Raw genomic sequence first — 26,807 nt, forward strand, 5'->3', positions numbered from 1 at the left:
AGAGGTGATGATTTCAAAGGTCACACAAATCACAGAATTCTTCCTAATTATTTCAATGGTTAACCAGAATAAAATGTTTGTTTGTAACATCTTTGGCTCTGAAGGATATTGTCTAAAGGGTGAGGTCAGCGTTTAAGAGGCAGGAGCAGTAAGTTTAACATCATGCAATAAGGAATTTTCAATGCTACTGAGCAGTAGTTCTGCCTCCTAGTCCCTAAAAGGACACTTCCTGGCCACTTGTTCCTTTACCCCTTGCTGCCCAGTCTGCCACTGAGAGTCTAATATGGCACTGAGGGAGCTCTCACCATGTGTCCATTATTATTAATATTATTACTGACTCCACAGAAAACCACCATTGCAAAGTCAGTGGTTGATCTTCCATCCTCATCTCCTGCTCTGCGATAAGTCACTGTTGCCTACTCTCATCCTGTAAACATTCTCTTTTCTCATAGCCCCAGTTACAACAATCCTTGATTCTCCTTTGCCTCTTTTTGATCACGTTTTTGTCTGAGTCCTTGGTTCCTTCTCCATGCCCACCCTGTTAAAGATAGCCATTCCTTTGGACCTCTCATCTTTGCCAGAGAAGATGCTGAACCCTAGCTTTCCTTCTATCTCTGTCACTAATTCACTGCTCAGCCTTAGACAACAGACAACCCTCTTGGGGCCCCATTCATCCCTGAGAAGAGGAAGGAGTGGGACTTGGTGATCCGGAACTTTGAGCTATACGATGCTCTGCTAGGCTATCTTAATCCCATTCCTGCACTCCATCAGTATGTGGTAAAGTTTCGGAAAGCCAGTATAAGTCTGTGATGGAGCTAAGACCACTAGGAAATCATCAATTCCAGTATGGGAAGGAACCTTAAACGCCATTGGGTCTGAAACCTTCATTTGACAGCTGAGGAAACAAATTCGGAGAGGGTACCTGATTACCTCATGGCAGAGACAGAGATAATAAGGAGGCCTCCTGGGCACGCACTGCTTGCAAAATCAGAGTTTAAGTGTCTTCTAAACCCAGGTAAAATGCATAATGATATCAGAATAAAATGTGAGGTAGAAGGTATAAATTGGTCTAGAATACATTAAAGCCTTTCCCCCCCTTTAAAAATAAATTCTATACTATAACTATAAGAATTTTGGAGAGAGATTTGCTACAGGGTGGTGCTTTACACAAAATACCATAATCTGAACACATAAAACATCTTAGATTTGTGTTTTTAAATAACCAAATAAAACATCAAGTCACAGATTACATATATTTGCATTAATTCAAATGTTCAAAACACAATACAGTAGGATCTCTTTAATAGTTCACATAATTTAAGGTTTACATATACACAACCATATGAACGAATATTAGTGTGCTAGAACAAAGATTTAAGAAGTTACTCAGACATTCGGGTATTGACACCTACATATTTATGGCAACAAATAATGATGACTTTGAACTTTCAATGAGCTCTTTTGTACAAGGATACAGCATGGAAAGAAGACAGGTGAACAAATGTATTTTCCTTGCACTATTTATCTAACACCATATACGATGTGGCATTATCCAGGAGATTTTATCAGCATAGTCTGTTTACTCTTGTCTGAAATAGTGATTTTGACTGAATAATTCCCAATCCAACTTTACTTTATATTTTGCTGCTTGATTCTTTCTTCCATATCTTTTAAAAATGAAATAGGACACTAGTGCTTTTCTTTAAAATAACTCAACTTTGGTCCTAAGAAGTTAGCAAAGTCTATTTTTAAAGAACACTAACACATGAAGTTTAGTTTTTTCTTTTAAGAATTTTGAATAAAGGGATTAATAATGTCAGTCATATCACCTCCGGGCCAGCTTTGAAAAGATCAATGGTGCTAAAGGCTAAGATATTGTTATCTAGAACTTAAAACTTTGGAAAACAACACCATTTTTCTCTGACACACTTAGGAACCAAAGTGCTTTACCTCATTTCCTATCAACGATTTTAAGAGACCATTTGGTTGTATTTCAAAAACCAAAACAACACAATTTCTGTCCTGCTGTTTATTTTGCAGACCACAAACAAAGTTAAATACGAAGAGATTAAATTATGACATCATACGAATACAGGCACAAAATTAAGCGGATGCCACAAAGGGTGTGTCTGAAAACACTGAATTGACTGAATCTGAGTCAGATTTCCCCCTCGTGGACTTTAAGATGCCCTCCGCTATAACCGTCTCACTGGGAAAGAGCCTGACTTTCCCATTCTGCCCGGCTGCAGTAGTATCCTTCAGGGGCTCCAAAAACACCACTCTTTTACCTGCACCTGCCTTCCGTTCATCAGTGGAGGCATCGCTAGCAGGGCCGGGACTGAGAATAGATGAATGGGCATTGCTTTGGTTTAGCATGTTTTTCTGTCTCTTGGTTTTACATTTGCAGGGACATGGAGTCAGATAGAGGTACAAAAGTACCAAAATGATACTGGCCACACAGGCAGCAAGAGTGGTAAAAGCTGTGTTAAATGCCTCATGAGCGTGGGATCTGCTAACAGTGAAATTGCTCACATTTATTGTGACATCCACAGTTTCATTTAACAGGCGTTGCCTATTCATTGCAATACAAGAATACACTCCAGCATCCTCAAAACGAGGGCTTTCTATAACCAGAGTTCCATTGTGAAACACGTGAAAGTTTTCCATCTCTTTGTCTGGCTCCAGCAGTCTGTTATCTGGACCGACCCAGATGAAATCGGTATTTGCATTATCAGTCTTGCTGTCACAGTGGACAATCAGTCTTTCCCCGACCTGAGCCTCATGAATAAAGCCAAGTGCACGGAAGGAACCATTGATGATGCTGTCAGAGCAATTCATAAAGCTATCTTGGAGCAGCAGCACCTGATGGGAGTGCTTGGAGTCAGACCACAGGCGACAGGTGTAATCGTTCTTAAAATCCATCACCGAGCTAAAGTGCCTACGATACCAAAAGACCAGCAATGAGTACAGGGAACAGTCACAGATAAATGGGTTTCCGTGAAGGTAGATGCCTCTCAGCTGTTTTCCTGGCACTAAATTTATATGGTGCATTGGCATGGAAGGAATCCGGTTATAAGAAACATCTAAAAACATCAGTTCTGCCAGCTTGAACCTTCCAACATACAAATCCATAGGAAACTGTGTGAGAAAGTTTCCACTTAGGTAGAGTTTTTGCAATTGGGAGAGCCCTCCAAATGCTGAAGGATCGAGATAGGAAATGTGATTGTTGTAAAGCAGGAGTACTTCCAGAACCTTCAACTCTTGGAACACTGCACTTTTCACCGTCTTCAGCTTATTGGATGATAAGTCCAGACACTTCAAATTTGGAGTTGTGGAAAAACTGCCTGTGGAAATGCTAGTGATGTTGTTATGACGAATAATTAGGGTGTTCAGCTTTACAAACGACACTGGAATCCACTCAGCATCCAGAAGCCCAATTCTGTTATAACTCAGATCCAGTCTCCTAATCAGTCTGAAAAGGTTCCCAGGCACCTTGGACAGGTTTTTGTTGGTGCAGCTGACAATGTCAGTGGCACAGATGCAAGCGGTGGGGCACACCCCCGAGGCGCCAGGGCTCACAGTCACCGTGATCACCAACAAACACAGCAGCTCTCTACAGCCGGGTCTGACAGCTCCTGGCAGGGTGGGCAGTGTGTGTAAGCGAAAAGACATTATGGTCGCCTCTGAGTCTCTTCCTGGTGTCTTTTCCACCAGCTCAGCCTCCCACCGGGGAACCTGGTAAACAATTAATATTTAAGAGGGTGTAAAATGCATAAGTTAACCACCACTAGGTTAACCCTGAAGAGTATACCTTACTTTCTTTCTAATAACTTTTGAAATGGGTTTTATTTCACAATGGGGAGCTCTATGTTGCCTCTTTACTGTTTAAATGCGTCCCCCCCCCCGGGGTTATTATTCCTGCTTATAGACAAGACATTTATAGTCAGATTCTCTCAATACAACTGTCTCACCATCAGAAACTCAATTTTTTAAAAAGGTGCATCCTGTGTGTGTGTGTTTTTTTTTTTTTTTACTCCCTCCAACGGACACAAAAATATACAAACGCATCCTATAAACAATTCAGCGGAAATACTTAGCAAGCCACCCGTCCAGAAAACAACTCACGGAGCTGGGAAGCCTCTCGAGCTCGGGGGATAGGCCGCCGACGTGGTGTTCTCTGAAGGTCTGCGCGTCTGTCGGTCCGTGTCTGTCACTCCTGCACCTTCCGACTTCCTTTCCCTCTTGCTCCCGGCGGGCGGCAGCCTCTCGCCGGCTCTCAACTTTGGGGAGTTTCAAGCAGCCGCGGCGGCAGCAACAAACCGGGCGCAGCCAAGCTCTCCGCTGGCTCGGGTTGGTTCTCCCCGGCTCTTCTCATTGCACGGCTGAAGGTACCGCCTCGGCGCTCTGGCCGCCGTGTGCCCGCGCGGGCGACCCGCTCCCGGAGCCGGGTCCGAGGGGCGGGGGCGCGGGCGGCGGGTCGGCCCCGCCTCTGCGCGCTCGGGAGTCTGCAGGACCTGGGTTCCCGCGCGCCCAGGGTCGGGGAGGCTGGTGCCGCCCCTCCGCGTCCTCCCTCCTGCGGGAACCAGCTCCGAGGTCGCGGGAAGGGGCCAGCTGGGCTCCTGGCGAGTGGCGAGGGGCGCGCAGCGCGGGAGGGGGCGGCGGCGCAGCCAATCCGAGAGGCGGCCGGCGCCCCCGTCAGGCCACCCCGCGGCCCCGCCGTCGCCTCCCCCTTCCCCCTCCCGGTGCCCTCCGGACCTGCAGAACCGCCGCGCCAACGGGGGCGGGGGCAGGGGTCCACACCCGAGGCCCAGACTCGCGTCCCCGGGTAAGGACGCACCCATCCACTGTCCTGCCAAATGTGTCCGTACGTCCAGCCCGAAGCAGGGCAGTGGTGGGTCCGGGAAGGTTAAGGGGGAGACGCCCAGCCCCAGAGGGAGGAGTCGCACCCTTGGGGACCCACTTTGTCGCGGCCAAGCAGGTCGCGTCTCTCCCCCCACCCTGTTTACTTAGTCCTCCGACCTCAGAGCTTTGCTCTGGGTCGAGGGCCAAGGGGGCTTTATGGACGCTTAGTGCGGTCGACTTTCAAGGTTTACAAAATAAACACAGAAGCAGCCTTACGTCTCCGCCCACATTTGGGGAGGAGGTCGGGGAGGAAGGGAAGTCCGGCACGTTTCCTCTAGTGCGACCTGGATCTCAGCTTGAGGGACGGTACCGGGAAGGCGCAGCGGGGATACCCCTCGCCTCCCTGGGAAAGTTCCATCCCTTTCCTAACTCAGAAGGCGGCGTCAGGGATAGTGCCCAATTTGAAGAGGAGGAGGGTAGCAGGAAAAGAAGGGTTGGAGCCGACTTCTGGCTGGAATGGAAAGATAGGGGTATTAACCTAAATAATAATAATAACAGTAACAATAGTAATCCTAGAGCTAGATCCTTTTTCTTTCCTTTCTTTTCTTTTTTTGCGAGTGTGTTTGTGGCTCGCGCCGTCCAGGGACCTTAGAGGCGGGCAGGCTCCCCACCCCGGAGCGCTGTGGTCCAGCCGGCACAGAAGGTGCGAGCTGGACAAGGCCATTCGAAAATGAGGTAGAGGGCATGAGACTGATGAGCTTTTCGATTAAAAATCCATTTTTGTTTAATTCCGAGATAAGTTTTAACGATGGGATTTGACTGAGCCAAATGGCCCATTTGGCCATTATATCCGGATTAAAAGAAAGAAATTACTGCCCTGGCAAAAGATGCTAACCGCAGCAGAAAGAATAGCAGACCAAATTGAGAAAACAGGGCAGGGCAGATAACTTGTAATATTACTTAAAAAATAAAAACAATGGCAATAGCCACCAACTTTTTCCCCTCCCAAAGCCCTCCACACTTAAGCAATTTAGTGAAAGTTGGTCCCTACATTGTCCCAGAGTCATTGCTGTGGTAGCACAGATCTGTCAGACCAGCGCCTAATTTAAGTAGAATTGTGTGCATTGTTAATTTTGTCAGCCTGATTGTGAAATAAAGGTGGACTAGCAGTGATAAATCAAGACATTTTCAAGTGAGGACAACTTGATTCAGATTAGCTTCAGTTTCATGAAAAGTTAAATTTTAGCCTAGGAATACAGGCATTCCTCACTGTGAATTCCCAAGGGAGAGGCAGAGACTTCCTGGGGTTCTGAAAAATCTTGGTCACTAGGTCTTCATTTTTATGGAGTTGGAATAGTTAACATAGATAAATAGAATTAAAATTACTCAGAAGAATACTTTTAAAATGACTACTAAATGACCAGGTTTTTGCAATATTCTGCTAATATCCTATTCAAAGAAAACCATGAAGGAAGAAGAAAGACCTATATTTAATACAAAGATAGTCTAAGAAGAATAAGTGAATTTTAAAAAATGGAAATGGAAAGGTTATGTTTTTATAGCTGCAGGCAAGTCTTATAAACATTATGCAGAGATTACACACATAAATAAGCTAAATGCACTCAAAATCCACAGACAAGGCTATTTATCCATTTGAAGACCTGATTTGGGGGTGTTAACACATTTGTGGAGGGGAAGAAAGTTGTGAAAGGGTTGGGTTTACTAGCTGGGAAAAGAGACAGGTAAGAGCTGACCTTAATAGTGTGATATAATAAGGTAAGATGTGACCTTATTTTGTGGAGGGTAACATTTTTATCTTTCTAGCATTCTTTCACCTCTTTACCTTCTTCTAATCGATCTCTTCTTTCTACTAGAAGATAAATTCCATGAGGGCAGCAATTTTATCTGTCTTGGACACTACTCTATTCTCAGCTTCTAGAACCCTGGCTGACACATCAATACATTTTTGATGAATAAACTGATGAATGGGGAACCTATTCAAGGTGGTTAAGATATGGTTTACTCCACCTGAATCTGCTGGTTGCTATCCTGCTTCTTTACACCTCAAAAATCTGTCTGAAAGACATAGGGAAAGAAAGGGAAAGAGGAGCCCTGCAATCATTATTTGAGTCCTGGATCCAGTAGTACCTGAAGGCCACTGCACACTTTTATTTCCTTTTACATTATACTTTCCACCTCCCTCGTCTTTTTTTTTTTTTTTTTTTTTTTTTGCTTAAATTATTCTGAGTTGTGCTTATGTCACTTGTGACTGACAGAATCCCAATACATACAATGATGGAAATAATAAATATGTACTGAGCCATTATTATGTGCCAGACACATGCATTATTTTATTTACTGCTCACTACAACCCTGTGACTTTATATAATTCTATAACCCAGATGGTAAACAACTGTGTTCCAAATTATTTGGAAATGAAATGGGATCCAATTATCTCAAGGTTCTATTTGAAGAATTTAGATTAAACAGAAGAGAGATGTTTCTGCCAGTGTGGATCCAACCTAGAATGGGTTGCCAAGACAGATGGTTGAGTTGCCTTCTCAGGAGTTTAAAATAGGACAGATATTCTTCTGGTCTCTTCCACATGACATAATCTATTGGTATTTTTGACCATTCAATAATGTCTCCAAGGGATAGTAGAAAGTGATTTGACAGTTGAGATAATTCTGAATCTAGTGTGCTGATCTGGATGTGGTCATGTGAGTGTCTGGCCGGGTTTGGAAATAACTTCTGCCTCTAGGCAAGTGATTTGAGGAGTTGAAATCTCAGGGGTTCTTCTAGCTTTGTGATTTCCAGATTTTCTCAGGTTGTAATCAAAGACTTATGGAATTAGAGATATAAGAACTTGTTATAACACCAGTTTGATGATTCTGAAGTCATTTTAACTAATAACACTTTAACAGCACTTTATATCTTATGAAGGGCTTTCACATTCTTTATCTCATTTGATTCTAGCATGCTTCCTGTAATCAGGTGTAATTAGGACACTGGCAGACGTCTGTTGTGTCCTTTTTATAACCTGAGGAGGCACATTGGGTGTTCTTTGGAGATAGAGTTCACTGGGGTCGCTGGCTCTACAGGCACGCAGGAGCTTCCTGCAGAGGTCTCCTCACTCTGGTGGGCAGCATTCTTAATAGGGGTTTTACAATGTGAGTTAAGCCTTAGCCCACAGGAAACACATACCTTTGCCCAGCAACTCTAGAAGTGCACTCAACTCCTTCTCTTGGCCTACTCCAGTTGATTTTTGTAAATTTCCCAAGATTTGTTATAGAACCACATCTCTCACCCAATCCTATGTCGCTCACAATATGGAGACGTATTTTCAGAGCAGACTCAAATTCTGGCTCTTGTGCTTTCTGAACTCCCAGTGTGCACAGGGTGTTTGTTTCTCTGGATGCCCCCTTTACTTGACTAGAAATGGGGGGTGGTTACTTGGGGAAGTACCACATGTCCTCCCAGGAAGAGCTCACAAGGGGCAACTCTTTAAGCAATCCCCACTCACCCATCTGATCATTATATCTCTTATCCTCATTGACATAGGCTAGATGATTTTTTGGTTTTTGTTTTTAATTCAGTTGAGATAAAATTCTCATAACATAAAATTCATCATTATTTCAAAATGAACAATACACTGATTTTTAGTATACTCCCAATATTGTGCAGCCATCACCACTAATTTTGGAATACAGACGTTCCTTGACTTATGATGGTATTGCATCCCAATAAGCTCATCATAAATTGGCAATATTGTAAGTCGCAAATGCATTTAATACACCTAACCTACTGAACACCATAGTTTAGGCTACCCTATCTTAAATGTACTCAAAACATTTATATCAGCCTACAGTTGGGCAAAATCATCTGACATAAAGCCTATTTTATAAGAAAGTGTTGAATATCTCATGGAATTTACTGAATACCGTACATATGATCGTATGGCTACTCAAAGTACAGTTTCTACTGAATGTGTAACTTTGACATCATTGTTAGGTTGAAAAAGTCTTAAGTTTTCAATTTAGGAACCATCTGTAAGATGAATTGAACCATCATAAGTTGGGGGCCATCTGTGTTTTCATCACCCCCCAAAAAAGCCCCATACCCAGCACTTCCATTCCCCGCATCCCAGCCCCAGGCAACCACTGATGTACTTTCTGTCTCTATGGATTTGCCCATTCTGGACGTTTCATATAAATGAAATCATACAATATGTGTCTGGCTTTTTTGTGTCTGACTTCTTTCACTTATCATGCTGTTTTCAAAGTTTGGATGGAGTTTTTTAGCTAAGGGGGTTACCGACCTGGTTGAAAGCCCTGCACAGTTAGCTTAGCTGCGCTTGAACTTAGAATGTGGCTGGGGGCCCCAAAGTCCCATTTACCCGGAGTCTTCAATTATAAAAGTATTGAACCTCTATGTGATTACAGAAACCTACCAGTATTATGAGGCGAGGAGATTTAAGATCTCGTTTTTAACAAAATCCTTTAACCTGTTTATAAACCCCAAGAGTTAATTGAGGATATAACAATTTATTAGTTCTAAAGTTCCTTTCAACTTCAAAAAATTAACCTGATTTTCTCATAACAATGTGTCCTCTGTTGCCCAGGTCCCAGGAACACAGAGTATTAAAAAACTAATTAGTGCAACTCTGTGTTTATTTTCTTCATCTGCCAGTTAGCACCTCACTGAGCAGACACAAGCTCCTCCTCTCTCTCTCTCTCATGGATAATGCCAGTCCCATTACTTCTTCAGGAAGAGTAACATAAGCCAAGTTCTCTATAGTTGGAAAATCGCTTTAATCTATCAAGTGATTGAGTATCACATGTTCATTGCAGCATTGTTTCCAACAGAAATAATGAGCACAGGGATGTGGGTAAATAAATTACTATATGTCCATCTGGTGTCATACTATATTGTCATTAAAAAACAATGTGGCAGGGGAATATCTGGTGACATAGCAAAAAATTACAAAATGGTATGATTCCAATTTTTGTAAAAGAAAAAAATATGTGTATGAATTATATGGTATGTGTAGAAGATCATCTGAAAGAGGATATACCTACGTCCTAACAGTGCTTTTAACATATTTCTTCTCTTTCCTTATTAATATATTCGATTATTCTACAATGCTTTTGTGATAAGAAAAAATGCCATGAAAACTTACAATTGTTTAAAGTCATGTGATGATTCCTACTTCATTATCAGCTACTGTAGTTTCAGAGAGCAAAACCCTCTTCTGGCTTCTCAGGCAGGAAGTGACTCTAACCTCCCCTGTTTTGTACAATACTTGCCGTCATGTCTTAACATCATAGTCATTTATTGGCAGAATTGACTAAGGACCTACTGTGTGCCAGGCACTATTCTTTAGTCTGATCATTACAGCAATACATAAATGTTAGGATCGCAATACATAAATGCTAGACATAAATGCATTAATGCTAGGATAGCCACACAAGCCTGACTAAAATGAGGCAGTTAGTAGGCACTTACCTATTTCTTATTGGCCAGTTGTTCATATTACCAGGTTTGGGGCTCAACATTCTTGGTTGGGATCAACTCTCAACAGCCATGAATCTTTCTCTCCCAAGGCACATTTTTAGGCCAGCCTTGATGAAGGTGCCATGGTCGCCTGCCCATGCCACCTTTTGTTTTTCAATGAGAAACAAAAATAAAAATAACAACTAAAAACTTTTTTCTGAATTAGTACTATATGTGCTTATTGTAGAAAAATTGAAAGGTATAGGAAAAAGATAAAGAATCAGAGAATGCCATTCATAATCTCGCTGGTAAATTGCAGTTTCTGCTCAAAGGATAATTCCATTGCAGTGAGAAATCTGAGAGGTTTGCAAAAGGATGATTTTTTCTTTGCTATAATTATGTAATGAGAGAAACAAGCATATCTTTTTAAAAAATCTTCAGCCTTAGGAATGAAATAAGCAGATAAAAATTTGCTTTAAATTTAAATTTGCTTTAAAAAACTCAGTGTGTTAAAACCATGCACCTAGCATTATGGTCTTATATAGTAGGTGCTCTAATTCAGGGTCCCCAATCCATGGTGAGTTGTATAATTATTTCATTGTATATTAACAATGTAACAATAATAGAAATAAAGTGCACAATAAATGTAATGTGCTTGAATCATCCCAAAACCACCACCTCCCCACCCCGGTCCATGGAAAAATCTTGCGTGAAAATGGTCCCTGGTGCCAAAAAAGTTGGGGACCATTGCTTGCATTTTGCTCATTATTAGCCTGAAGACATCATCTAATTGAATTCCTAAATGCTATTGTACCTCTCAAAACTGGGTTAATTTTATCTCTCTGATAAATACAGATAATATTTAACCAATCCAGTTTAGAAAACTATATGAAGCATTCAGTTTTCTGTTTTATGTCCTTTAAAAAATTCAATTTCCTGTAGGAGTAATTAATTTATCATAGCTGTATAAAGATGAACTTAATTATTCAAAATAATATCTAGTTTGAAGGAACCCATTACTCACCAACAAACATTAACACAAAAGAAAATAAAACTGAGAAAGAAAAGAATAAACTGTCTCCACTATACAGCCAGCACTATTGCAAATACTCAATTATTTTGAGCAAATACATGGCCCTCTCTGGTGGATACTTTATGGGTAATTTGACCTTTCAGTTTGTGATAGTGAAAAGAAACATCCCATTACTATAAGAGAAGAACCTCTGGAAAGGTCCAAGAAAGTGGTCTTGATAATAAGAACTACCAGTTACTGTGTCCTCACCATATACTAGGCTTCTCATTTAATTCCTACAAAGGGCCTAAAAGATGGCCATTAACACCCCTGTTTGCTAATGAGGACCATGGGCTTAGTTGGTTTTTATAACTTGCCCAAGATTAGTGGTGGAACCAGATCTCTCACCGAAGTCTGTCTTGGTCTAATTTCATACTTAACAATTTAACTCTAATGCTTCCCATTTAGGGAGTAGCCGGGTCAGCCATCATTTAAATTCCATTCAGCAAATATTGTTAGTCCTGGCCACACTCCCAGAGCCATGATATGGTTGCTCTCGTCTAGGAATTTGTAGTGTTATTAGAAGTAACTATAAGATATGACAGCATAGAATTCAATTCCAAATTGGATATAATCAAGAGCCAAAATATGTATGGAAAATATGCAACAGAAAATATGTACGCTGGACTTCAAAAATTCCAAATACATGAAGAACTTTAGATCTTGCTCATTTTGTTGACAAAGTATCAGATGCAACAAAGCGAATTGTATGCAAAATAAAAATACAATCTGGGGGAAACTATTAAATGGTCAGAGATGAAAATTATCTCTCAGATTTAAGCAATGATAACATGAACCCTGTGGCTCATCTTATCCATGGCATTAACAACACAGAATTATAAGCAAGGAAAGTAGTATCTTTCTCCTGGCACATACCAAGGATCTGAAACACCCTCTAATTAAATGCCAAATGACAATGTGTAATAAAAAAAAAAAAGAGCAATGTAGAAAATAGGGCATTGAATTAAGAATCAAATCCCTGGGTTTTGGTCCCAGAATGTCCATTTATTAACTGTGTGACCTTAGGTAAGTGACTCAACCTTTCAGATTCTCAGCTTCCCCATTTGTAAAATGGAAATGCAGTACCAATTATACACACTGTTTAATTTCCCAAGGTTGACCGAGATGAGACATGTGAAAAGGGCTTTGATGTAAAAGAGTATTGCCTTATTGCCCTTGTGCCTTGGACATGGTCTGACACAGCACAGATGTTTAACAAATGTTTGCTGAACCTAATGGCTAGGTTTATGTACAAAATAAATAGAGCTGGAGAGGTGTCTCACCACAATGATGTTTGTACTAATTATGTGGCTCCCTCGAGCCGGGCTGTGCGAGAGTACAGCAGGTCCTCATTTGGCCCAGCTCTGCCTTACTCTCGGTGGTGGTCTGTCAGCTGCTGCAGACTGGAATGAGTCCACTGGTCTGCGTGCCTGGACTTCTCAAAGCCCCAGGGAACTCAAAGGTGGTGTGTTCTGGGGACAACCACAGTGGAGACGTTTAGTCAGGAGTGATGGTCAGCAGTCTCAATACACACTGGAGAGTGCCCAAATGAGTTTTGAACAATAGGGAAAGCCAAATAAAGCAAACAATAATAATAATAATAATCACTCTCTCCAGAGAACAGTTTTGACATGCTGCTATTTGTCTCTTGCATTGTGACAAAAGTACATGGCAGGAAACCAACATAGGTTTCCTTGGCAGCTATTGTGTAGAAGAGGTCAGGTGCAAATCTGAGCACGTTGCTGGAGGATGAGTCTGCTCACTGACATTTCCTACTTCATGGAAACAGCAGGATGGTGGAAAACATTCTTATTGTGGCAGTTATCCACACTTATGTCAAAGTAGAATTTTCCATTCATTCAGTATTTATTAAAACTACGGGACATCTAAATTCCTCTTTTCAAAATTCTCTTTCTTGGGAAAGCACTGAGAACCTTGGCTATATTTTTTGTGTGTGCGTGTGAGCCAATTTCTATACTATCCTTGGCTCTATTTTTAGAAAGAGAATATGCATTGACCCAATGAGCATGAAAATGTTTGTTTGTCGGATGTGCCTGGGGGAAGCCGGATGTGAGCTCTACAGAGAGGGCCACCTCGATAATGTTAACATAGCCCAGGTTGGCAGGTGCAGAAACTTGATATTTTGGGTATCCCAGAGTTAATTTGAGACATGGAGAATAACCTAAAATATAAACCAAAAGAATACCTACCTATCAATTTATAGCAAAAATCAAGTGGATCAGAACTTGATGTTGGCCTAGTTATATCCTCTGGCTATAAGAAAATTTTGGGAAGCCAAGTTTATAATCATAAATATGTTTGGTGAGTGTGAAATAATAAAGAAGAGTAGTTTGCTTGATGAGTTTAATGTTTAGTGGTATGAAACTATTTATTGTACAGGGTGAAACCATTGACACAAGAGAGATACGTCTGCCAATAAGACCACATACTCAGATTGGCTGGATATGGTACTGTCATCCCTGGACAGAAGGCACCAAGCAGTTAATCAGTGAAGTCTAAATACAAAAGAAATACAACTGCATCATGATTCTTCCCTAATCAGAAAATTGCCCTTTCTATAAAAGACAATCTCTCCCCTCTTCCTTTATCAGTACAATAACAGTCTGCAAAGGCAGAGCAGCATCATAAATATGGTAGAATTGTGATCATGCACAAGAGAGCAAATGGACAAAAAGAACATAGAACTCATATCAGAAAGACATTATCAGAAAGCTGAGGAGCCACCTGGAGAGAAAAGCTAGTCCCGGGAACTAAGTCAGTTATAATTGTTTTTTAAAAGTCTGGGAAGCTCTCCTGTTTCTATATTCCTGAAGAATTGTACAAGACAGAAGTTAATTCTTCCTTAAATGTTTGGAAAAATCATTGGTAAGCTATCTGGGCCAGAGGTTTTCATCTTTAAAATAAAGTGCTCAATTTTTAATACATATTTTTAATTTTTTAATAATATTTTAAAATAATTATTGATATTTTTTATCTTGTCTTCTGTCAGCTTTGACAAATTGTATTTTTCAAAGTTTGCCTATTTCATCCAAATTATCAAAATTATCAGCATACAGTTGTTTTTAGCATCCTTTTATTATCTTTTTTTATGTTTGTGTGATAAAACTTTTTCATTGCTGTTGTTGCAAATTTGCTTTCTCTACTTTTTATCAGTCTTGTTTAGATTTTATTAATTTAGTTAATCTTCTTGAGCAACTAACTTTGGCTTTGCTAATTTTCTCTATTATATGTTTGATTTTGATTTCCTTGATTTTTGATTTTATCTTTATCCTTTGTTTTCATATATTTGATTACTGTTCTCTACTTTCTTAAAATCAACACTGAAACATTGATTTTTAGCCTTTTTTTCCTAATACATGAATTTAAGACTATATATTTCCTTCTAAGCACCATTTTAGTTTTTTCTTGTAATCTTTGCAATGTAACATTTTATTATTCAGTTTAAAATACTAATTCCTGGCTTTTTCTTTTTCATCCCATGGATTATTTAGAATATATTATTTAATTTTTCAGCACTTTTTTTCTATTCTTGCTATTAATCTTTAACTTAATTCCATGGTGGTAGGAGAAGACATTCTGAAAGATTTCAATATTTTGAAATTGTTGAGACATTTTTAATATTACAATGTATTGGTTTTAATAAATGTTCCTTGTACACTTGAAGTAAACAAGGTCATTAGCAGGTGCAATTTTACATACATGGCATTAGATCAGGTATACTAATTGTACTGTTTATATCTTCTATATCCTTACTGATATTTCCTTTTTTCACTTGTTCTGCCAGCTATTTTAGAGAGATATGCCTCTCATGTGATTGTTGATTTGTACATTTTTTCTTGTCATTCTATCCAGTTTATGTTTAATTGATTTTGAAGGTATACTATTAGATACATAGAGGTTTAGGATTGTAATATTTTCCTATTGGATTGACCTATTTGTAGTTATGAACTGCTCTCATTATCTCTAATAATGTTTCTTGCCCTTAAGTTCACTTCGACTGATATTAGTATAGCTAGACAGCTTGGGGTGGGGAGTTAGTGTTTCCATGGTGATTCTTTTTATATTAAATATTTCTTTTTCATTTTTTATTTCAGAGTATTACAGGGGTACAAATGTTTTGGTTACATGAATTACTTTTGTATAGTTTGAGTCAAAATTATAAGTTGTGTCCATCAACCACATAGTAGTGTACATTGTACCTGTTAGGTGTGAATTTACATATCCACACCTCTCCCCTTCTGCTTGATTTCTGTTGACTTTTATTATCGTATGTACACGAGTGTTGATCATTTGCTTCCAATTTAATAGTGAGTACATATGGTGTTTGTTTTTTCGTTCTTATGATACTTCACTTAGGAGAATGGTCTCCAGTTCCAGCCAGGTTGTTACAAAAAGTATTATTAGTTCACCATTTTTCTAATGGCTGACTAATACTTCATGGTATACATATACCACATTTTATTAACCCACTCATGTATTGATGGGCACTTGGGTTTTTTCCACATCTTTGCAACTGTGAATTATGCTGCGATAAACATTTGCATGCAAGTGTCTTTTTTATAAAATGTCTTTTTTTTTCCTTCGGGTAAATACCCAGTAGTATGATTGCTGGATCAAATGGTAGGTACCTACCTTTAGTTCTTTGAGGTGTCTTCATACTATTTTCCACAGAGGTTGAACTAGTTTGGAGTCCCACCAACAGTGTTCCTTTCTCTCCGCATCCACACCAGCATTTGTTGTTTTGGGACTTTTTGATAAAAGCCATTTTCACTGGAGTTAGATGATATCTCATTGTGGTTTTGATTTGCATTTCCCTGATGATTAGAAATGTTGAACATTTTTTCATATATTTCTTGGCCATTAGTCTATCTTCTTTTGAAAAGCTTCTGTTCATGTCTTTTGCTCACTTTTCAATGAGGTTGTTTGATGTTTCCTTGTTGATGTGGTTGAGTTCTTTGTGGAGTCCATTTATTAGCCTTTATCAGATGTATAGCATGCAAATATTTTCTCCCATTCTATAGGTTGTCTGTTCACACTGTTGATTGTTCCCTTGGCTGTGCAGAAGCTTTTTAATCTAATCAGCTTTTTGATCTAATTAATTATTTTTGTTGCTGGGATTGCCTTTGGTGTCTTCCTCATAAATTCTTTGCCTAGTCCAATATCCAGAATATTTCCAGAAGAGTTCTTCCAACCTCTTCTTCTGGAATTCTTATAGTTTCATGCCTTGGGTTTAAGTCTGTTATCCATCATGAATTAATTTTTGTGATTGGTGAGAGATATGGATCCTGTTTCAGTCTTCTATGTGTGGCTATCCAATTTTCCCAGCACCATTTATCGAATATGGATTCTTATCCCCCATGTATGTTCCAGTCTGGTTTGTCAAAGATCAGATGGCAATATGAGTGTGGTTTTATATCTGGGTTGTCTGTTCTGATCCATTGGCCTATGGCTCTGTTCTTATGCCAGTACCATGCTGTTTTGGTTACTGTAGTCTTGTATTAATAGTATAGATTGAAATTTGGTAAAGTGATGCCTTCCTATTTGTTCTTTTTGCTTAATGTTGCTTTGGTTATTTGGGGTCTTTTCTGGTTCCATACAAAATGTAGAATTATTTTTTCTAGATCTGCAAAAAATGATGTTGGTATTTTAATAGGGATTGCACTGAATCTGTAAATCATTTTGGGCCGTATAGACATTTTAACAATGTTTATTCTGCAGATATGAGCATGATATGTTTTTCTATTTGTTTACATCCTCTGCAATTTCCTTCCTCAGTGTTTCATAGTTCTCCCTATACAGGTCTTTCCCTCCTTGGTTAAATATATTTCTAGGTATTTTATTTTCTTTGTTGCTATTCTGAAAATTAGTCTTTGATTTGATTTGCAGCTTGACTATTGTTGGTATGCAGGAATGCTACTGATTTGTGTATATTGATTTTGTAACCTGAGACTTTGCTGAATTTATTTACTAATTCCAGGAGTCTCATGGCAGAGTTTGGGGCTCTCTAGATATAAGATCATATTGTCATAATCCTAGCACTCTGGGAGGCTGAGGTGGGAGGATTGCCCAAGGTCAGAAGTTTGAGACCAGCCTGAGCAAGAGCGAGACCCCCATCTCTACTAAAAAATAGAAAGAAATTAACCGGACAACTAAAAATATATAGAAAAAATTAGCCAGGCATGGTGGCACATGCCCTGTAGTCCCAGCTACTCAGGAGGCTGAGGCAGTAGGATTGCTTGAGCCCAAGAGTTTGAGGTTGCTGTGAGCTAGGCTGATGCCACGGCACTCTAGCCCAGGCAACAGAGTGAGACTCTGTCTCAAAAAAAAAAAAAAAAAAAAAAATCATATTATCAGCAAAGAGTGACAGTTGCCTTCTTCTTTCCCCATTTGAAATCACTTGATTTCCTTCTGTTGCCTGATTGCTCTGGCTAGGACTTCCAGCACTATGTTGAACAGAAGTGGTGACAGTGGGCAACCTTGTCTGGTTCCAGTTCTAAACAGGAATACTTTTAATTTTTCCCTGTTCAATATGATGTTGGCTGTGGTTTTGTCATATAGGACTTTTATAATATTGAGGTATGTTCCGTCTATGCCTATTTGGTTAAGAATTCTTTTTTTTTTTTTTTTTTTTTTTGAGACATAGTCTCACTTTGTTGCCCGGGCTAGAGTGAGTGCCATGGCATCAGCCTAGCTCACAGCAACCTCAAACTCCTGGGCTCAAGCGATCCTACTGCCTCAGCCTCCCGAGTAGCTGGGACTACAGGCATGCGCCACCATGCCCGGCTAATTTTTTCTATATATATTTTAGTTGTCCATATAATTTCTTTCTATTTTTAGTAGAGACGGGGTCTCGCTCTTGCTCAGGCTGGTCTCGAACTCCTGACCTTGAGCGATCCACCTGCCTCGGCCTCCCAGAGTGCTAGGATTACAGGCGTGAGCCACCGTGCCCGGCCTGGTTAAGAATTCTTACCATAAAAGTACGCTGAATTTTATCAAATGCTTTTTCTGTGTCTATTGAGTTCTATTTATGTGGTGAATCACATTTATAGATTTGTGTATGTTGAACCATCTCTGCTTTTCTGAGATGAAGCCCACTTGAGCATGATGGATTATTTATTTTTTGATGTGCTGCTGAATTCAGTTTGCTAGGATTTTATTGAGAATTTTTGCATCTATATTCATAAGGGATATTGGTCTGTAGTTTCGTTTTTTTTGTTGTGTCCTTTTCTGGCTTTGGTATCAAGGTGATATTGGCTTTGTAGAACGAGTTAGGGGGGATTCCTTCCTTCTCTATGCTATGAAATAATTTCTGCAGGATACATGCCAGTTCTTCCTTGTGTGTCTGGTAAAATTCGGTTGAGATTTTTTATTGCTGCTTCAATTTTGTTACTTGATACTGGTTTGTTCAGGAGTTCTGTTTCTTCCTGACTGAGCCTAGAGAGGTTGTGTGTCAAGAATTTGTCTATTTCCTCAATGATTTCAAACTTATGTGCATGGAGATTTTTATAGTATTCAGAGATGATATTTTGTATTTCTGTGGTATTAGTTGTAATATCTCCTTTTTCATTTCTGATTGATCTTATATTGCTACTTTCTTTTCTGTTTTTGGTTAATCCAGTGAGAGGCCTGTTGATTTTATTTGTCTTTTCAAAGAACCAACTTTTTGTTTCATTAATCTTCTATATAATTCTTTTGTTATCAATTTCACTTAGTTCTGCTCTGACCTTAGTAATTTCCTTTCTTCTGATGGGTTTGGGATTGGTTTGCCCTCCCTTTTCCAATACATTATATTGTTGATGTGTGATTTTTCTGTCTTTTGGAAGTAGGCATTTATGGTTATGAATCTTCCTCTTATGACTGCTTTTGCTGAATCTTGGGTTACCTCTGACCTGCTGTCTTCACTGTTTCCAACTGTGTGTAGTGAGTTAAGTCCCCTAGCTTACTCTCTCGGTGATGGTGGGTGGTACTTGTGAGTAAAATTTGCTGCTTCCTGTTTCCTTGAGTTGTAAAGCACTATGCTTGCTTATGTGGTTGTTCCCCCGTCATTGATTGATGTTTTCATGGAAGAACCAGCTGCTGTGCCCATGATAAGTTCTGGTCCCCCAGGTGGGGCATACAAATGCCCCAAGCTTTAGGAGTGACCCTGTAGCTCCCAGGAGCTTTCTTGATCTCCACCACCACTGAGGTGGGGAGAGGAGCAAGGCAGTCATGGCTAGGTTGTGGGAGACTGCGAAGCTTTGCAAAGCCTCAGTGGGGCTCAGAGGTTGCTTTCCCTGCCACTAGGGGGAGCTGCTGGTAGAACGGTCAAGACAAGCTTTCCAAACTGGGAAAGCTATTCATGGGGGAGGGGCCTAAGCACGTGTATGCTAAAGCCCCAGGCTGGGTTCTTTCCACCAGTAGCATAAGGTTTCTGTGGGGAGGGTTAGGCACTCCCCAGCTGGCCACTCCTTGGACCCACACACACCGTGTAAAATTAAGTCAGTAAATGCTGTAAAGGGCACGCAAATTGACCTCCTGTCAGTAGGAAGTGCTTGCCAGAAGAAATAAGGTGCAGTGTTGTTTTGGGGTCCTGTGGCTGGCTCCAGTCCCTCAGGGGAAGCACTGGAATGCTCCAGGTGGTGGTTGGGGCCCTGAAACTTCCAGGTGAGTCCTTGAGTCCTTATTCTCTGCCACAGCAGAGGTGGGTGGGGGAATACAGCTGGATGGGGCTGGGTTGGGTGAGCTTGGTCTCAGGATCTGCAAAAGCTGGCAAGGTAGCTGTTTTGGTAGGGGTCAAAGGTCTGCTCCTAGCTTCTGGGCAGAGCTTCCAGGAAGGGACTGAAGTGGCCCCACTCAATCAGGAAGTCTGCTTGTGGAGCAGGTCTGACCAAGATTCACAAACTAGCAGTCTGCTGTGGGCCTTGCTCCTCTCCCCAGCCTCTGCTCCACAGTCTCCCTCTGGCATCTGCTGGCAGGCAGGAGCTCAAGCCAGCTGAGCTCCCCCACAACTGTGCTATGAGCCAGAAGGTTCCCTGCCCAGGATCTCAGCCTGAGATGAGAGTGCAGGCCTCCCATTGGGGAAGGGGTGCCCCACGAGCATGCTGCAGCTAGGACCTACACTGGACTCTCCCCTAAGATCTGCCCATGTGGGATTCCTTGCCTCCTGAGACCAAGAAGATCAATCTCTGACCATGCCAGGGAAAAGCATGCTGATCCTGAGTCACCCATGGAGTTTCCAAGCTGGATCAAGGTCCCTCTACCTAGGGGTGTGCCCTGCTCTGACCTAGCCGCTGGGTAAGCAGCAGCAGGGAGGGTCAGCAAGTAGGGAGTTCACAGTCTGAGCACTCCTCAATCCGCTGCAGGACCCCAAGAGTAAAAGCCTGAGCCCCACTCTGTGGAAGCCTCAGGATGGTGGCTCAGTTATCTTTCTTTGTAGCAATGGCAGGGCCGGGGGTGGGGGGGGGGAGGAAAAGAGTCTGTATGGAGGAATGCTAGCACTCTGGTTGTCTCTGACCCTCTCTCTGGGAGGCAGTCTACCCAGCATGCCCAGGCTCTGGCATCACGCAGATCACCCAGTACCCACTGGGCCCCTGTGGCTCCTGGAGTCTGGGCCGGAGTTGGGAAATGTCTGTATGGGAACAAGCAAGATGAAACCTGAGGAGTTGAAGCCGCATGGGGAGGACAAAGGTGCCCAGTGGGTGGAGAAGCAATATGGCACCTGCTGTCATGACGTGGAAAATGCTGTGGCAGGGCTGGGAGCCTGGTGCTTGTGCCCTGTCCACAAGAAGCTCCCAGCTCACTCCAGCAGCTCGGGAACCCACCAACTTTCAGAGATTCCAGGGAGGGAGAAACAAACCATTCCAACTACCCTTCTAGCTGAACTCCAAGCCTCTCTGAGGTTAATCGTTGTTGATCCTTGTTCCTTCTTGTTCTGCTCCACAACTTTTTCCTGTGGAGTCTCCCAAGGGCTCTGGCACCCTTCCTTCAGACCTATAACCTATCTACGTTTGTCTGTCTGTTCATTTTTCCTCTTTTGTCTAAAACTTCTTCTTCTTTCTGAGATGCTCTGGCAGCTGTTCTGGAAGCTGGCTGTTGTCTCCAGCCAGCCATCTTGCCACCAAAACCTTTGTCATGATTATTTAAAGAATAGAGTTGGGTTTTGTTTTTGTTTTTATTTGTTATCTAATCTGACAGTCTTTTCCTTAAAATTTAGTTCATTTATTTCAGTGTAATCACTGACATAATTGGGCTTATTGCTGCCATCTTATTTTTCATTTTCTATGGGGCTCCTTTCTTTTATATTTCTTTCTTTCCTTTTTTCAGTCTTCGTTGCCTCTTTAGATTACTCAAAACTGTTTTATTATTCAGTGCTTTCCTTCTAATAACTTATAAGTTATACATGTTTTTAATTCTGATAGTAGTTATCCTAGAGATTGCAACAAATATCCTTGACTTATTGCAGAATTATACAAATTATTATTTTTACCAATCCTCTGGTCCTATTAGACCCTTAAACCTTTAAATGATTTACCCCTCCTGATTTTGTTCTTCTTGCCATGCATATTAGTTCTATATATATTTTATACAAATATTACAATAGTGCTTTGTATAATCAGTAGTAATTTACAAATATCCATATGTTTACCCTCTCCAGGGTTTTTACTCCTTCTTGTATTTCCATATTCTGTCTGGGATTATTTTCCATCTGCCTGAAGAACATCCTTTAGTTTTTGTGAAAACATCTTTATTCCACCTTCATTTGTTGAATGATATTATTACAAGATATAATTCTAGGTTGGCAATTATTTTCTTTAAGCACTTAAAGTTGATAATTTTGTCTTCTAGCATTTATAATCTCTGTTGATGTCAACTGTGAATCTTACTGTTGTTTCTTTGAAGATAATGTCTTTTTTTCTTCTAGCTGCTTTTATGATTTTTCTCTTTCTCTTTGGTTTTCAATAGTTTGACTATGTTGTGGTTATCTGTAGTTTTTTTATGTTTATCTTGCTTCTTGAATCTATGCATTAATGTCTTTGTCTTTGGAAAATTCTTGTCCATTATCTCTTTGAATATTGTTTCTCCTCTATTCTCTCTCTCCCTTTTGGAACTCCAATGATATATATTAAATAGGTGAAATATTTCACATGAATCATGTGCTTGCTATTGTTTCCATCCTTTTTTCTACTTGTGCTTCAGTGGTGGATACTTTTTATTTACCTGGTTTCTAGCTCACTGATCCAGTTCACTATTCACTAATTATTCTGCGTACAATCTGCTATATAACTTATTAATTTGGGTTCCTAATTTCAGATATTTTTAGACATTTAGAGTTCTAAAATGCCCATTTGATTTTTTAAAACAGATTCCAACTTTCTAGTGAAATTCTCCTTTTTATTCATCACTTCACTATATTCTTTTTCATCTTAATCATAAGTATTTTACATTTGTTCTCTGGCAACTTCAATTTTTGGCCCTTCTGTGTGTGAGACAGATCTGAGAAGCTTAGTGTCTTGCTCTACCTCAAGCCCTTTTTATTTTATGTTTATGTCCCTAGTCAGGAAGCATTTATACAAACACTATACTTAATGACTCAATTTAAGAAAATGTTTACAGTAAGTAGGCTTTTCTTGATTCTGAACCAAATTTTGTCTCAGCGAGACCACATCTTCATCTTGGGGGACAGGAGCTGGTGTCTAGGCATTCCCGAGCAATATGCTAGTGCTCCAGCTTGCTAGTGCTCCAGCTTGCTAGTGCTCCAGCTTGCTGGGCTCCTGGAAGACCCATTTCTACAGCATCACACCCCATCATTAGTCAAACTTTTAGAATTTTAGGAATACCCTAGTGTCACTGCTATTTAGAGATTTCCTCCGTCTTATATTGGTCATTGAATAAACATGATCTAATAATATAAACATTATCTGAGCTAATTAGGCTAACTTTGATTTCACAGATTGTTCATCTTTAAAATTGAGGTTGTTTTATCTTTAGGACTAAAGGATTAATTATTTATGTTCTCTGCCAATATATGTGTATATTAATAAGTAGCAATTTAATATGTACAGCTGTTCACATAAATTGATTCATCTATACGTGTTTAACTTTCTCTCTATCTTGTCCTCTTATGCTCATTGAGGGCAGAGGCAGTTTTCTTGTATCTTGCCACTCTCTATAGCACCTAGCACAATACCTTGCATAAACATAGCCTGGGCTCAGCAAGTCTGTGGATTGGATTCAACTGCAAAATCTATCCATTGATTTAAGAGAAACCAATATTTAAAAATTACGCTCTTCATTAAAAGGGTCTAACAGATATTACTTGCTTCATGTAATAATTATCTGCTTTGGAGACATAATTTCTTTTTAATGAATGCTTTAATTAGCTCCTATTGTATATATATTAGAAAATAAACTTGGAACACAGCCACTATGTAAGTTAACTATGCTAGTTTAAAATATATTTGAGATAGAATTTGATTAACTAATTACCAAAAATAGATATGTAAGTTTGTGTAAGATAACTTTAATAGCACGGTCAGGTGACAATATTGATTTTTCAATAAAGTACTGAATATACTCCGTCGAATTCAAACACTTGCTGAATGGTATTTTGCAGTTTTCAAAGAGAATTATTATTTAGCTCCTCTATTGATTCCCTTAATAACTTGATGGATTAGGCAAAAGAGGCAAAGAAACAGAGGATTGTGGAGGCGAGGGACTCGCCCACATTCACATTTATGTTGGCAGAGTCAGGACCTGAACTGAAGTCCCCTGATGCCTACTTCAATCCTCTGACTTTCTGTATCCACTAAAAATGCCTAAAATAACTCATAGGTCTATAAAGATAAATGTATCTGTAGAAAATACAGCCCTCAGAATACACAGTTTAATTACAACTTCTCACATGATCACCCTCTTCCCAGATTTTAAAGAATCCAAACACACATGAGCATCTGCCTAGAGCAAGCACAGTGACACTGTTTCCTCACGACTGGAAGCTCACATGAAAGCCACACCTAAGTGGGGAAGGGAAGGCAAGGCTGATAGTATTTTGTTTGTTTTAGTCCTTCTGCTTAGTTTTTGTTCCCAGGCACTGGACTGAAATTAGTTTTCAGAGCCAGAAATTATCACTGTTTATGTATCTAAATTTATTAATACGCTACTTTTAGAAAGTTCTAGGTATAATAGATTCCAAGAGTATTTTAGGAATTTCTTAGTGGCAAAGTCTAAATTGTGGTTCAGTGAAGAGCCAACAAACACAAACTCCAAAGAGCAATTGGTAAAATAAACTTTTGGAGGATATGAGACTCTTCTGTTTTTCTAGCACAAGGCACAGAATAGGTGCTTGCTAAAGTTAATTGAATGAATGAATGAAAAGTACCTCAGTCTTTAGCTCTATTGCCTCAGTTTACCCAAAGATTCTTTGTGATGGCTGTGCTACCATTACAGCAGCAGTTTATTTTCTGTGAAATTTGTCATAGAAAGAAAGAAAGGATGGAGAACCAGAAACCAAATTTTTATCCATGTTGCATACATTATCATACTTGGTTTTGTGCCATAGCAAACAGAGTCCTGCCCTCTCTGAGTTAGGCTTGCCCCATGCCACCCCATGAGGAGGGATCATTGGGTGTGGGGTGGTAGCTGACATGCTTTGGGACATTTGTGCCACCTCCCCAGCTCCCATGTCTGAGAACTGCTGTTCACAGGCTCTACTGGGAAGAACAGGCCTAAGTGGCCCTGGCCCTACCTCGTGTCCACCTTGCCCTGCTCTGATTGGACCATGGGCAGACCTGTGGACCACCGCAGTCAGACTCTCTGGTGATTTTGAGCCACGTTACAGAAATTACAGTCAGCGGCTGTGGACTGCAGCTGAGAGCTCCAGTCCAGTGCAGGCTGAGGCTGGTGCCTTGCAAGCCAAAGTCAAGTACAACCAACTTAAGAGCAATATTATAAGTTATCACAAGAAGCCAAAGTCTATGGTGAGAAAAAATTAGATATGCTTTTAAAAATGAAAGAGGAGAGTCAAAAGAGAAAGGGTCAAAAACAAAAGAGAGAAATAAAGAAACAGAGAACAGAGACCGACTGACTTGAGTTTCTGATTCCATTTCCCAGCTTTGGCCACTATGAAGTCCAGTTGGACTTTGTCTCCTGCTCGTGGGTGCCTGTAAAATTGCTGGCTTTATCTTCACAGTTAACTCCTCTTTTTAATTTGAGTCAATTCGAATGAGATTTGATTCCTAGCAACCAATCCTTTCTGACTAATGGACTTCTCCCTTCTCCCCTGGGCACCCAGTGCTTGGTTTGGCCCTTCTCTGTCCTGTCAGGAAAGAGAGGGATCTGAAAAACTTCACACTATCGAATCCAGAGTTTGCTGACTTTTCCGGTGACATTTTAGAAGAGCACAGCGGCGAGAAGGCCATATGAGACACTAAGGAATAACAATTCCCAATACCATTTTGGGCATCAGTTGTGACCTATTTCAGGAGGAGCATAAGAGCACTTTCTATTATCAGTAGCAGATTATTTATTCTGCCTAAAGGGATACTAACAGCTACATATTACTCTTTTCCTGCCCCCCATACACCATGTACCGTATAAACTCTTCCATCAGTCGTCCATGCCTTGAAAACAGGGTTACGTCTCCACTGTTGCAACACACTCAGCACCTTCATACAGCGTCCCGCAGTTAAAGCATTCATTTGAATGGATACATGTCCTACACAGAATTCAAATCGATAATCATTCTCCCCATTCTCATGTATATTTTGAGAAATTCTGGGCTGAAAATCTATATAACACCTTTTCAGAAACCTTCCTTTTCCCTTTTGCCACTCCTCGTGGACTCCGTGTGCCCTTGCGCTTCTGTGAGCTCTGCTAGGATTGTTTGAAGAGCATGAGGAAGACAGGAAGTCAGTATTACCTTTTACTTAGCCCAGAAAAAAAAAAATACTTAGAGGTGGCCCAGTCAGATTCATAAAGTGGTGATTAAAGGAGCCCAATATCAGCCATTGAAAGGGAATTTTCAAGCCAGTACAACCTCCCATTCCATCTGGGCACTCCCAACATCAGCCCACAGCTTCTCAGGCTCAAGTCCAGCCCATGCCAGTCATAAAGCCACCTTTCCAGTGAAGACCTAGCAGGCAGAGAGCACATTTGCGTCGATGCATGTATAGGTGTACAAGCCCAGAGACTCCAAAAGGCTACACCGTGCAATGTTCAGCTACTTACTTGGAACAAAGGCCATTCTCACAGATTCATCTAAGGCCAATGAGGGAGCGTTAATGGAAATTCCTGAATCCAGAACTATTCATAAATACTGTTTTAGAAAATTATTTTCATTCATAAAGGAGGGCTGGTTCTGACAGACTATCATTAACATTTTATTTCCCTTTTCTATATTATT

At 40.4% G+C, this 26,807-nt stretch overlaps 1 protein-coding gene across 1 annotated transcript; it reads right to left on the minus strand.

The window, feature by feature from the left end:
• Positions 1-361: 361 nt before the first annotated feature.
• Positions 362-4,589, minus strand: AMIGO2 (adhesion molecule with Ig like domain 2). Its single transcript, XM_069490437.1, has 2 exons — positions 4,126-4,589; positions 362-3,735 (listed from the first exon to the last, which is right to left on the minus strand). The coding sequence occupies exon 2, from the start codon at positions 3,670-3,672 to the stop codon at positions 2,104-2,106; it is 1,569 nt and encodes a 522-aa protein (XP_069346538.1). The 5' UTR covers positions 3,673-3,735; positions 4,126-4,589; the 3' UTR covers positions 362-2,103.
• Positions 4,590-26,807: the final 22,218 nt, after the last annotated feature.

The sequence above is a fragment of the Eulemur rufifrons genome, chromosome 16 (genome assembly GCF_041146395.1).
Source record: "Eulemur rufifrons isolate Redbay chromosome 16, OSU_ERuf_1, whole genome shotgun sequence".
NCBI classification, from domain to species: Eukaryota; Metazoa; Chordata; class Mammalia; order Primates; family Lemuridae; genus Eulemur; species Eulemur rufifrons.

Bases quoted from the DNA above. Each gene is read 5' to 3' on its own strand.
- AMIGO2 (XM_069490437.1), bottom strand. From the start codon at position 3,672: ATGTCTTTTCGCTTACACACACTGCCCACCCTGCCAGGAGCTGTCAGA.